This window comes from Halichondria panicea, chromosome 11 (assembly GCF_963675165.1).
Source record: "Halichondria panicea chromosome 11, odHalPani1.1, whole genome shotgun sequence".
Lineage (NCBI taxonomy): Eukaryota > Metazoa > Porifera > Demospongiae > Suberitida > Halichondriidae > Halichondria > Halichondria panicea.
In genome coordinates this window covers 2,137,676-2,151,365 of record NC_087387.1, presented here as the reverse complement: position 1 = coordinate 2,151,365, position 13,690 = coordinate 2,137,676, and the positions used below count along the sequence as shown (strand labels likewise).

General features: G+C 40.5%; 2 protein-coding genes across 2 annotated transcripts; one reads left to right on the top strand and one right to left on the bottom strand.

Annotated features, from left to right (window-relative positions):
- Positions 1–407: 407 nt before the first annotated feature.
- On the top strand, positions 408–6,895 carry LOC135344569 (putative insulin-like peptide receptor). The gene is made up of 15 exons (XM_064541799.1): positions 408–930; positions 991–1,128; positions 1,764–1,985; positions 2,575–2,757; positions 3,020–3,220; positions 3,475–3,646; positions 3,773–3,807; positions 3,879–3,968; positions 4,159–4,242; positions 4,415–4,632; positions 5,083–5,195; positions 5,359–5,524; positions 5,733–5,875; positions 6,052–6,203; positions 6,415–6,895. The coding sequence occupies exons 1-15, from the start codon at positions 408–410 to the stop codon at positions 6,726–6,728; spliced, it is 2,754 nt and encodes a 917-aa protein (XP_064397869.1). The 3' UTR covers positions 6,729–6,895.
- A 1,642-nt stretch (positions 6,896–8,537) lies between these two features.
- LOC135344598 (tripartite motif-containing protein 2-like) lies at positions 8,538–10,415 on the bottom strand. Its single transcript, XM_064541833.1, has one exon. The coding sequence runs from the start codon at positions 10,277–10,279 to the stop codon at positions 8,663–8,665; it is 1,617 nt and encodes a 538-aa protein (XP_064397903.1). The 5' UTR covers positions 10,280–10,415; the 3' UTR covers positions 8,538–8,662.
- Positions 10,416–13,690: the final 3,275 nt, after the last annotated feature.

Here is a 13,690-nt window from a genome sequence, read left to right as displayed (position 1 = left end):
CAGCTTCATCCCTCCTGGGTGAGACCAAACCCTGCTATCACTAACACTCGGGTAGAATCGACATACGGAGTGCACTTCAATCGCTTCGACACTCTGATGCTTAGTAATATGAATGATTTAACCAGCTCTATCATTACATCTGACAAACCTTTGTCTGTTTTCAGTGGCCATCAATGTGGAAAACCTACCAATGATGGAACTTGCGATTATCTGGTAGAACAAATTCCACCACACCCAACGTACGGTAATATGTTTTTTCTTGCACCATTTGATTTCGACAAAGTGGTGAAGTATATAGAATCGGTACTGTCAGCGAGGAAGCCTCTATACAAGTGAACTGTCTATGTGAGCCAGTCTCTGCTAGTAGAAATGGTCGAAGAGTCCTCCTATCAGGCTTTGGTCGGTCTATGACCGCTGTTATAAATCGAGGCCAATATGTTGAGTGCAGAACACCACATAACAGTCGTACATTTTGCAGCGTCCAGTCAACACGTCCGATTACAGTGATGAGCTACACCCTTGGAAGTTCAGTCGATAATTTGAACTTCACTAATCTAATCATCAGTCCGTCGATGGTGTACATACCACCTGTCGATTCCTATCTAACTCGGTACAGTCTCACAAGTCTGTCAGATCCTTCTTCTGTGTCCTTAAGCTATACTCTCCGGGAAAGTGATTACGAACCAAACACTCAAGGATTACTAGTCAATGGAGATGCATACACACCAACTGATGGTTTCACTACCATCGATTGTAGTGTGGACTGTATTGCATCAATGGTGTGTGGGCGGGGAGCTACTGGAGTCTTCGGAGTAGATGCATTTGATATACATTTTTCTGGTGATGTACCGTTCTGGGGGTATGCATACGGTTTTGCCAAGGAAATTTCATTTGCTTACCCTCTTCCATTTGCGATGAAACCAATAGGACGTAAGTTCTATACCACCTAAAATGTGTCCTTAATTTCACTTCACTTCTTTCCTCTTGCAGTGGCTTGGATTGAAGCTCAAGACATGAATGTTTTGGAAACAGTGGGTCAAGTGGATATGGAGTTCTTGATAACAAGAGGGGACCGTTCAACAGTAACAAGAGCTTTTGCTGTTACTAGAAATTTGTCTGCAACAGAAGGTAAAATAATGTAGGGCGAGCAATAAATACGTAGGCTACCGTCTTTCCTAATTAATGACGGCACCACTCCAATAGAATAAGAACCCCAGAGGAGGTCCGATTTGCTGAATCAGCATTTAATAAAACTTGCCTTTACAGATGTTGTTGAGAGAGTTAGCTCCTATTACTAGACCTAACAATACAAGACAGAGGACTAAGTCTAAGAAGAGTGCAACACGTACCTCTAAAGACAAGTTTTATGAAAATGCTGATTCAGCAAAAATTAATGTTAGGTGCACGGTTGTCGGACCATAGATTGAACAATTAGCCAGGAAAACCACAAAAATAGCATAGAAAAACTACCAGCCAAGAAATTAAGGTATACATACATGTAGCCTTAGATATGTAACGGATTAGTGTAGTATGCTCTTCTTGCCCCAGTCCGCTTTCTTGTTTCTACGCTTTTTGGTGTTTCCCCCAGCCAATCCTATAGCACATTGCAAACGTTTTTGTGGGTCTCTATTTACCATCATAGAAACACAGACATTAGGAACTTATTCTACTGTGAACATGGAGTGCATGCCAATTAAATCCTAGTTAAAAGACAATGAATGTTGTAGATTCAGGCAGCCACCAAACATTTTTTCCACATGCAGGAGAGGACTATACTTTAACTGGTGTACGCCCAGGATCAGGCAATAGTAACATGAGATGGAGACGCCGTAATTCAGCTCCCGTTAATCGATTTATCGTGCCCATAATTGATGATGACATTCCGGAACCAATTGAAAAATTGGAAATATTTGTTGAATGTGATGCTAGTGAAAACTGTTATCTACCACGACAAAGTTACACCATCACCATTATAGACGATCAAGGTACGTACGTATACAGCTGTCACGCTTAATTATCATTAATGTGTCCCTACAATCACTATATACCGTATAGTGCGAAATTTTTGAGGCATGCGCATGCACTTATGTTTCGTGGAATGGCCTCTAAAAGCATTTCGTTGCACAATGTTCGTGGGAGACAGCTTACCGGAAGCCATGCCTTTAATCTTTGCACATTATAGCTAATTAAAGAACAATTTCCTGGACTTAATTTCCGTGTAGGATTGCCAACCCACGAAAACGGCGAAAATTAAGCCCCTTTCTATAGTTTGTCGATTGTATGATTTACGTCTAATGATTGCTGTTGCAGTTCAAAGAATATGTGTTTATATATACCCATGCAGTTGATGGTACTTATACATAGAAATCAACCCTAGGTCCCAATCCACATTGGTTCCACTTTTAATTGATGTTCAAGTAACCTACATGCGTATGCATGCAGGTCAAGTGGTGTAGAACACTTCTGGGTTCTTAGACGGTCCCCAAAAAGTGTTGATTTTAGAGTTTAGATTATTATTTGAAACGTTCTTAGACTGCTGTTATAATTTATGTTGCTGATGTTGAATGTACGCAGGTCAGTGTGATCATCTTCCCCCGTTGTCCAATGGAAACATCTCCTATAGTTTTGATGGTTACCCTCTGAGGCCGTATGGTACTGTTGCCACTCACACCTGTAATCAAGGATACACTCTCTCTGGAGATGAAAACAGGACATGTAACAACAGTGAATGGTTGGGAACAATGCCGACATGTATAGGTATGGTTCATTGCTGCATTATTTACATTATTATAAACCTAGAATTGTTATATTCGCACTGGCCTAGTAAAAGTATAATAATCAAATATTTCCGGGCAGGTTACAGTCGTCTATATAGGTCTTAATTATTTCGAAGCTATATGTGGGACACTGTTACATATATAGCCTCTATTTTCTACCAAGCAAATCTCTGGTACTTGGCTTTTACCTAGTTTGATTTTTGAATTCAAATTAAAACTCAAGGTTTTGTTCATTATTGTAGCCTTTTGCCGTGACCTGCCTCCAATTGACAACGGTGTCTTGGAATACGATATGATGGAAAGTCTGTTTAATGCCACTAGACCGAATGGAACTGTTGCAACATACACTTGTGACGATGGATTCAGGCTGGATGGAAATGCCACTAGCTATAGGATATGTGACACTGGAAATTGGACAGCCACAGAACCTGCATGCATAGAAAGTAAGCCCTGGGTATATGTATGTGTGCCTGGTAGATCTACTGGTGTGTATATATTCAGTGTAATATGCAGTAGTCCCGTAACAAAATTAGTGTACTTTTTTATGACAAGGAAATAGGCTTAGGTACAATTCTTTCTCCTGTATAACTTCAATTACATGCTTTGTATATTGTCCCCAAATTGTTTGAGTTCCTCTGTAGTTATTGCCATTCTGTTGATATAACAATTATACATAATTGCCTGATTTTATCCCTAGACCCAACAGTGTCCACGGCTCGGTCAATCAGTCAGGGAGGTGACCCTGTGATTATCAGCGTCACCGCTGTCATGGTTATGGCTGCTCTTGCTATATTGGCGATAGTTTGCTGTCTCTGTACGAGAAGATCGGTACGAAACAAAGAAAAAAAGTTAAGAGTGTCTACTATAAGGTGAGCTCTTTACGATGGCTGAGCCATAAAAGTAGAAAAGGTGCCCCAACAGTGTCTGCATGTATAGTATTTGAACTGTGTAGCTGCTGTGCTGTGTATATTATTGCCATTATAAACCTTTTATAGAATGAGGAAGTTGTCTGGCCCAGGAACTCTTATAGGTATGTATATATACTGTATGTTGCACGTGTATGGGCATTCAAATCAATCTCATGCATTTCTCATTCTGCAGAATATCAAACGCGGGAGATTTTGAAGTATGTTCCAGAATCAATGAGAATTCCCAGCTCTAATCTGAAATTGCAAGATGCAGTTGGTCAAGGTAACTACGTAATGGATAGATCCCACTTTTCTTTGGCGAACTATAGTTACCAACCAAGAACTATCATAATTATAGTTTGAACACCTTCAAGTGCATGGGATCCACATTACAAGAATATTGCTTGTCAGACTTCATTCTCTTGTCCATCTCTGGCAGTTTGATAATGTTTGGTTTGTTCCCATCATTCTAGGAGCCTTTGGGATTGTGTACAAAGGATTACTAATGGACTGGAATAACGTTGCCATGAGGGGTGTGGCTTTGAAGACACTAAAAGGTTAACTATAAATTATAAGCACATATATTTCATATATACTCGTGCGTTTTTGAAACAAGTCTCCCGGCAGATTTTATATGTGTACCTTCAAACTTTCTCTTGTCTAAGAGCGGACACATGCACAAGTCCTATAGCTACTTATGAGTACATTATACCCCCCCCCCCTCCCCAGGTCTGTTCACTCAGAATGACGTACAGAGCATGGTGAGTGAGATCACCAAAATGCAAGAATTCCACCACCCTCACGTCATGCCTCTGATTGGGGTGTGTCTTGATGCCGGATCCGGTGTTTCCATGGTGATGCCTTATATGACGAACGGGAGTCTACTAGACTATTTGAAAAAAGAGAGGTCTAACCTAGAGTTGGCAGAGGGAGAGGATTCTGAGAAGGTATTTTGAATTCCATGCCAAAAATGAAAATTCAGTACGGCCGAGCAAGTGTTAGCACAATCATGCAGTTATTGTGGTCACCCTATGTGCTGGTCACTCTTATAATACTAAACAATTATATAGCTTTCGATAAAACTTAAAACATTGCGTGTTGTGCGTTCCTTATATGGAAAATAGTGACACATTGTAGTTTGTATTAGTACTGATATAAAGAACGTGCAACGTGCAACGTGCAACGCTTTTATAGATGTTTTGCAAAGGCTTTGCAAACTCCAGGAATTTCGAGGGTCAATAATAATTATGAGTTAGGAATTTCATTACAAAACTACATGACTCTTTGCAAGGCCTATCAACTTACGTATGTGTTGTAATTAATTTTTGTTACTATAATTATATGCTAATCTTAACTCATAATTATGCAAAATTATCTCGTGTACAATTTGTACGTAGGTGTTTGCTGTGAGGAAGTTGCTGTTGAAGATGTGTCATCAGATAACTCTTGGAATGGCGTATCTTGCTGGGCACAAGTTCGTCCATCGAGATCTGGCTGCTAGGAACTGCATGTGAGGCACTGAATTGGTTTGTAGTTTGTCTAGACTAGACTGTAGTCTTGTGCATGTGCACACAGTAACGTTAAGCATTTGCATATAATTTATCAATATAATGTATAGTTCAGGTTACAGGAAATCTTCAATAGATTGTGAGTTACTCTCATTGAATATGTAGGTTGGATTCAAACGGTGACCTCAAAGTTGGTGATTTTGGCTTGGCTGAGGATATGTATACGCAAGGATACTTCAGACAGGGTGAAGCTGAGGGAGTTAAACTGCCGTACAAATGGTTGGCAATGGAGAGTCTAAGCGATGCTATCTTCAACGAGAAAACTGATGTGGTATGTATGATGCTCTAGTTATGGTAGCAATAAAATAAACATCGTGTGGTGCTCGGTACGAACGGATTCAGCTACAGAATTAATGTAACATTGTTATTGTTGCTCTATATAGACTTCAGTTTTGTGCCCTCAAAGCATATACGTTATTTGGTTGACATTACGACTACATTAGTCTAGCCTTGTATATGTTGTCTCCACAATAATGCAGTGGTCGTATGGTGTAACCGTGTGGGAGGTCTTCAGTGGTGGCCGAACCCCCTACCCTGGAGTGGACCCAATGTCCCTAGTGGCTCTACTCAGAGAGGGAAAGAGATTGGAACCTCCCCAGAATACTGCTTGCTCTACAGAGATGTAAGTATAAACATTGATACACTAGCAGTTAAGGAACACCTTTAAGTTATGTATACCAATTCATTCTACTAGTATATAATTATCATGGCAAATCATAATAATATGCTTTGATTCTAGTATTGTATGGAAGTACATTGCCTTGTCTATGTTGTAACTAGCTGATCGTATCACTACAGGGTCTCACTGATGACCAGGTGTTGGTACGAGGATTCAGAAGAGAGGCCATCCTTTGATGAGCTAGCAACCGAGTTGGAGAAAGTTTTAAGTATCATGGTGGGCTACATGGAATTGAACATGGAGCTAGTCGCTATCACTGAGGATGAACACAGTAAGCAAGTTCACTCTGAGTATATAAGGAGACACTGTATTAATTGAACGCATTTCCGTAATTGTTGTGTTTCTTAGCAAATTCAACAGAAGCACCTTCTACATTTGTATTAAGGTGTCGTAATGTATTAGTAATGTAGTATTCTGATAGTTCGTGTTAGGTTAGTGATATATTTAAGTGTTTGACTGAGTGTTCTATTACCCTACAACAGAGTATGATCATGTCCTCTCGCTCGAAGAGCAAAGCAAACTTACTGAGGCTGCTACTGAGATGGAAACAAATGCTTCGTATGGGCTCAGAGACGAGGATCAGTTACAAGCTGAACAAAAAACCATGGAGACCAATCTTGTTTATGGGCTGAGAAGTGAACATGATTTGCAGGTTACTGAATCAGCTCACCATTTCAACAGTGACCCACAACAATCCGAATCTGAACCGCGTAATGGCAATCGAGGCGTAAGAACAGCCACTGGATATACTAATGTAATGTACAGACGACGATCTTCATACCAAACTTCTGTTTGAAAACTTTTACGTATATGCATGTATGCTACGTGTATTTTTGGTGTCAGTGAAGTCGTACTGATTCTGTAGGATTTATAGAATGACTATTTTTGTATATACATGTATACATGCCAGTGCATTTATGTGCATGATTGTGAATTGGCAGTTTATTATACTTCTAGATGATGTTGTCTGAGATTTGGTTACACGAGAAACAACCATCGCCCGCCCCGCCTATTGAGCACTAGAGCTGGTAATGATCACCATACAGCATACTTTGTCCTTGATTACTTAATGTCCACTACATACAGTAAACCTCCAAGTATTAGTTATTGCCCAGCCAGAGTGCAATATATGGCATGTTGCACGAGGGCGCCGGCAATAACGAACTTGTTGCCCAATGACGTTAAACTCGTCTGACTGGTCATATAAATCGTAATAAAAGACATGTGTTTTGAAGGAATTTAGTGTATTCATTAGTTTTGCTGAATTCCATAGTAAATTTTTTAGGTTTTCTTCCCACTAGTAGTTGTAAAGGTAGTAGCCTATAAAACGGACCAACTGAGTATTGGGTAGGATGGTGGGGCATAAGTCCCAAATGGATATCTCTTAAAGAAATCTACTGGATTTACACACAGTGCAAGTGCATATAATCCAGTGCATTGCAGTGATGCAACATGCCATATACTGAGCACTGGATTGCTTTGATCTGCCCACTCACTGGGCAACAAGGACGGTTTACATTTGATTAGAACCAACTGTTTTCACTTAAATTTACATGCACTTGACGCATACTAATTAGATCACCTATACTTAATATCATACAATTTGTGTTATCAGTTTCTTAGTAGATGATCGCACTGACTCATTAATAACTATAAATAACAATCCGACAATTGTGAGATAACAACACATTTGTATGGGCTGTATAGTAGTTGCTTACTCTCCTTCATGTACTCCTGCAATTATATAGGGTAGTTGCGTGCCATATATAACTATGGTTACATTGCTACAGGATTTGGCCGGGAAAACCAGCAAATAGCGTAGAAAAACTATATATAGATCTTTATAATTTATGCGTGAAATGACGTTGTAACGGATTGGAGTGAATGTTCATGCTTTTTGGTGTTTCCCTAGCCTCGTTCCCAGGCCTTCCTTTTTCTTGCTGTTGTCATGCTGATGTCATGACATAAATAAAAGGTAGCAAAAAAAGAATAGATGAAATGAGGAAGCAAAGAAAAAAATGGAAAAACACTAAATAGCGTGGAAAAACTATAGATCTTTATACGCGAACAATTTACGTGTGAATGATGTTGTAACGAATTGGAATATGAATTTTCTTGCTTTTTGGTGCTTCCCTAGCCTCATTCCCAGCAGGCCTTCCTTTTTCTTGCTGTTGTCATTGTTAAATTGGCCATGCACTTCCCCATGCATTTAAAAGTGTTACGTGGTGGTCCTAATTTAGTCAATCGTTTTACTAAGGGCATATAAAAGTAAACTTTCTTTATACGCCCTTTGTTATACTATATATAGGCTAGGAAATAATTTACCTATATATAACGACTCAATTTAGGACCATGCATGTAAGGGACTAGCCAGCTAGCGTGTGAGATTTGTCTCGTTAAAGTAAAACAACAACGTACTTCAGCACGTTCTAACACTTGCTTGGCCATGCATGCTTTGTTTCCAGGAGGAATGGATTGATAGATAGATCTACTATAAACACAACACTCTTTGGCATTACAGCATAATAATTATTGACTTTATATACACATGCAAGCTCACAGGCACTGTACAAAGAATTGTAGATTTACTATCTCATGTATGTAGCAATGTGACATGAAGCAATTCAGTGAGTGGTCGATCCTTAATAAAAAGACAAATATGAAGTGGTAATTCTTAATGAAGAATAAGCTGAGTTTAAATGGAATGTGACAATTAAGAGAATGAGATGTTCAGCCTCCAAATCCATACAGAGTGCGTCCTTGCCTCTTCAGAGCATAGACGACATCCATAGCAGTCACAGTCTTTCTCTCGGCATGCTCAGTGTAGGTGAGAGCATCACGGATGACGTTCTCAAGGAACACTTTCAGGGCACCGCGTGTCTCCTCATAGATCAGTCCAGAGATACGCTTGACACCACCACGGCGAGCCAGACGTCTGATAGCAGACTTAGTGATTCCCTGGATGTTGTCACGAAGAATCTTTCTATGGAGCTTGGCACCTTCCTTTCCAAGTCCTTTTCCTCCTTTGCCACGTCCAGATCCACCAGACATGCAGATGCTTTTTGCTTGAGTTGATATGCGTTGCTGGTCATGTTGGTGCTCAACCACTTTACATTTCAATGTGTCTTTACTCTCAATACGCACAAGTTCAGCTTTAAGGTTGAGTTTGCTTTTGTTCATTACTACAGTGTTTTCTTTTTCAGGTGTAGCGTCTGTCAGACCATCTTCTACCGTAAGGCTGCTGAACAAACCACTACGACCAATCTCTAAGAAAAATCGACAAGCTTGTTGGAGAGGTTCTTTTCTTTTAGTGAGCAGTTCCATGTCAGCCACAGTCTGTGGCTGAAGAGTGTTAGGATTGAATTCGATGGAAATCTGTTCGACTCTCTTCAGAACGGAAGATTTCATTTCAAGTACTTCACCATCTGTGCCTCTTTTGAGACCGCTCTCCGCGTACTCTAGACAGCTGGCCAGTTTCACCTGAGTGATCTCCACTTGATCCCTCTGTGCTGCCAGACCCTCTAGCTTCTGCTGAGTCAGCACCTCTAGCTCTACAACAAGCTCTGCCCTTCGTTGGTCCAACAGTCGATGTTGTTCGTCAATCTTCTTGTGGATATCAGCTTCAATTGTGGGCCTCTGATTGCGAATTGCCTTGGCTCTTGTGTCAAAGCCCTTCAGAGCTCGTTGTACACTATCCAGCTTCTCCTTGACTGGTTTGAGACTGGAGACAAGTTCTTTTTTGTGCTTGGTCAGCACATCAGCGACCAGATCGTAGTTGTGGTCTTTGTGGAGACGAATGGTGCAGTCTATGCAAATGAGAGTGGAGCAGGTCTCGCAGTATATTTTAAGGTCACTCTCCGAGTGTTTGGGGCAATGGGGGATAGCCTTCTTGGGAGGGACCAGGCTAGTCATTTGAGCTTTGAGTTCATCGAGTGAAAGTAGTTTATGATTCCGTAGATATTTTATTTTCTTATGAGCAGCTTGACACTTGTTACATAAAAAGTCCCCACAGTCGTTACAGTACCCAGTGGCTTTGCCATTTTCACAGTTACCACAGTTCGTATCATTATCACCTTCGGCCTTGTTAAAAGCATCTCTTATCTCAAACAAGTGGTCAATGTGGAAGTCTGATTGCAGTCCAGTCACTCCCCTCTTCGACAATGGGACAATGTGTAGGCAAGTGGGACAAGTGAGGGAGCGTCCATCCTTGGTCACTAGTTTCTCCAGACACGGCGACTTGCAAAACACATGAAAACAAGGCAATAGTTTCGGCTGCTTTAAGGTGTTGAGACAAAGGGAGCATTCGAGTTGAGAATTGAGTTTCTTCAGAGCTTCTTTCTCAGCCATGGCTTTGGGAAATTATCAAGTGCTGTATTTATTGCGTAAGGCTTAGGGTTATCTGAGGAGACGTAAAATATTAATTTCTGTGTCATCTATAGCTACATATCCTAGAATATAGCCTCGACTCCAGCCCCTTGCCTGGTATTTACTGTTGGCGCGTGGGTGGACAATTAATTTATTATTTACCGTATTTTATCTCATTGAACGTTAAAACAGTATTAATTTTTATCTTGTGATAAAGAACAGAAAAAAGAAAAAGAAGAGGCTACCTCTCTCTGTATATACTGTAGACAGAGACAGCTAAGTAAAACATCAGCTCTGTAGATTTATTCATTAACTTGAGGCTCGGATCGGATACACACTCAGGCGACAGTTAATCTCATAAGAAATTAGTTAAACCTGTGGGTAAAAAATAAATGAATGTGGATAAGTACAGTGGCTGTGACGTAACATAATGTGAGGACTACTTATTGACTTACACAATAGATTTACCATTGAAAGCACTATCCATTAATACACACTCAAGCAACAAGTCCGGATACACACTCAAGCAACAAGTCCCTCGGATCGGATACACACAAGTCCCTCGGATTGTAAACACATTCAGGCCACACAGTTCTCGGATCAGATACCACGTACTTACTCTGTGACTAATTTTCGGCAAATGTCACAACAATACTTCCTTCCAGAGAGAATGGCACTGAACGTCGAACAGACACACCAACACTTTGAAGATGGCTTCACTCAGAGAAACAAGAGGAGAAATCACCATCACAACACTTCTTTCAGAGAGAGGTACACTGGTCCTGTCAAGCTTCACATCAATCAAGAAAGGGAGTGTCTGGAAAGCAGATGGACTTGCTCTGGGACTTGCCATAGCCGGTCTGTACGGTACCCACATAAACACCAGCGTGCGCGTACAGACACTTCAACGCCTCCAGCTGCTTGTCTTTCAAGACTAGACCTGGTTTTCCAACACAGGATAACGCGTACGCGAGAGCAGAAGAGAAGGTAGCAGCCATTACACAACTTGGACTAGATTTCTTTTTTCAATGACATCATTTTAAATGAAACGGATATCAATGTTTTACAAACTAATGCGGAATAAGAATACTGATAAATATACTGCAATTTACGATTACCCAGATTCTGGGTAATTCTGGCGCATGCGTAAACAGTGTATACCAGGCCGTCTTTCTCAGCGGCTTGGAATCGAGGCTACCTAGAATACACACACAGTCAGTATAGACTAGATAGCAAGATACACAGAGTACAGGTCACATACTGAGAGCTAGAGATTAACTAACAAATCTGGCAATATTCGGCAGCAGACTTTGATCGTGCTAATGAGCTCTTGGACATGATAGACTGGGAAGAAGAACTAAATCCTAATGATGTTAACTCCAGTGTACTCGCCTGGCAATCACTATTCCTGCAGATTATGGAACTCAGTATTCCATGTAGAACTATCAAGGTGAAAAGTAAAACCCCATGGATCAATAGAGAAATTATTAAAGGGATAACTAGGAGGAACACTTACTTTCACAGAGCTAAATCGTCTAACTGTCATAGGGATAAGGAGAAATACAGAGTTCAGAGAAATAGTGTGGTGGCAATGATTAGGAAAAGCAAGAACAAATTTTTCTCCCAATTGAATACCAAGGATAAAAAAGTATTCTGGAAGACTGTGAAAACCCTAAATGGGAGAACTTGTTCTATTCCTACCCTTGAAGAGAGTGGCACAACTATAGACCAAGCAACTTGCAAAGCTGAAGCTTTTAATAAATTCTTCCACTCTTGTTACAATCGTAACTGCCCTCCCTTACAGGCTAACAACTCCATGGAGCAATTTGGCAACATGATCCCTTCTGGGTGTCCTGAAGAGTTACTGTGCACTGAAGAGGAAGTATTTAAAGACCTTACCAAACTTGTAATTGGAAAATCTATGGGTTGTGATGGCGTAGCTGCTAAGATGCTAAAGAGCACTGCTGCAAGTATTAGTGCCCCACTCACGTCTCTTTTCAATTCCTCTATCTCGACTGGATGTTTTCCGGCAGCCTGGAAGATGGCTAGAGTTGTTCCTGTACTGAAGGGAGGCAACCCCACTCATGTTAGTAACTATAGACCAATTTCGATACTTCCTACAATAAGCAAAATTTTAGAGAAACACGTTAAGTCTCTTTGTCAGGAACACCTGTGCGACCAGGCACCTATATCTCCAAGGCAGTGGGGCTTCATGTCATCACGCTCATCTATCTCAGCCCTAATACAGGTGATAGAAGACTGGAGTAGAGCCCTGGATCAAAGTCAAGAAGTATGCGTAGTTTTCTTTGATATCAAAAAGGCATTCGATACTGTCCCCCATGTCAATCTTCTGAAACATCTACAGTCACTTAATTTTAACAAATATTTACTAAACTGGGTGCATAGCTACTTACTGGAGAGGAAACAGTTTGTGGGTATTGATGGCAGTAACTCAGACAGCTTACATGTTCTCTCAGGTGTGCCCCAAGGTTCGGTTTTGGGTCCACTATTGTTCATTACGTACATAAACCAAGTCACAGATGTTATTTCTCAAGACAGTAAGCTAAATATGTTTGCTGATGACATGGCCTTATACAGAGTTATCACATCTACTAATGACTACGTGAATCTTCAAAAGGACATTTCTAAAGTCTCAAATTTTTTGAACACTAAATTATTAGAATTTAATCTTGGCAAGTGTAAGTTTATGTCCATTTCTAAGAAAACATCGCGCTCATTGAAGGCTCCAACTCTACTTCTAAATGGTTATGTACTGCAGCAGGTTTCTAACTACAAGTATTTAGGAATTACCATATCGGCTGACTTGAGCTGGCACACTCACATCAATACGATTTGTAATAAAACAAGGAAGTTGATAGGTCTCCTACATCGCAGGTTCTCTGAGAATTCTTCTCCAACAACACTGTTAAAGTTGTATACATCGTTCGTGAGACCACATCTGGAATACGCATCCTCTGTATGGAACCCATTTCACAAGTGTGAAATAAACAATTTAGAAAAAGTCCAGAGATTTGCTATGAGAGTCTGTCTGAAGAAATGGAATTTGAAAAGTGAAGAATTACTCACCTTGACCAGGCTTCCTTCTCTGCAGCTGAGGCGCCTTGCTGCGGTGCTTTGCCACCTTTTCAAAATACTACACAATCTAACTGACTTCCCAAACAACCCAGCAACCAAGAGAAATATGACGTACAGTAGTAGAACTGTTAACTGTTTTACTCTGGTCCCCTACCAATGTAGAACATCCTTTTACAAATTCTCATTTTTTCCGCATGCAATCACAATATGGAATAGGCTGGTTAGCCACAAGGACTTTACTTTAGTAGACTGTACTAGTATAAGTTCATTTAAGTCTCATCTGTATTCACATCTAGT

What these genes read in the sequence shown, in the direction of transcription:
- LOC135344569 (XM_064541799.1), top strand. Translation starts at nt 408, where the DNA reads ATGACCGCTGTTATAAATCGAGGCCAATATGTTGAGTGCAGAACACCA. An exon ending in AGAACCTGCATGCATAGAAA is followed by an intron (nt 3,221 to 3,474) that starts GTAAGCCCTGGG and finishes TTTTATCCCTAG; the next exon opens with ACCCAACAGTGTCCACGGCT. An exon ending in ACTGCTTGCTCTACAGAGAT is followed by an intron (nt 5,876 to 6,051) that starts GTAAGTATAAAC and finishes GTATCACTACAG; the next exon opens with GGTCTCACTGATGACCAGGT.
- LOC135344598 (XM_064541833.1), bottom strand. Translation starts at nt 10,279, where the DNA reads ATGGCTGAGAAAGAAGCTCTGAAGAAACTCAATTCTCAACTCGAATGC.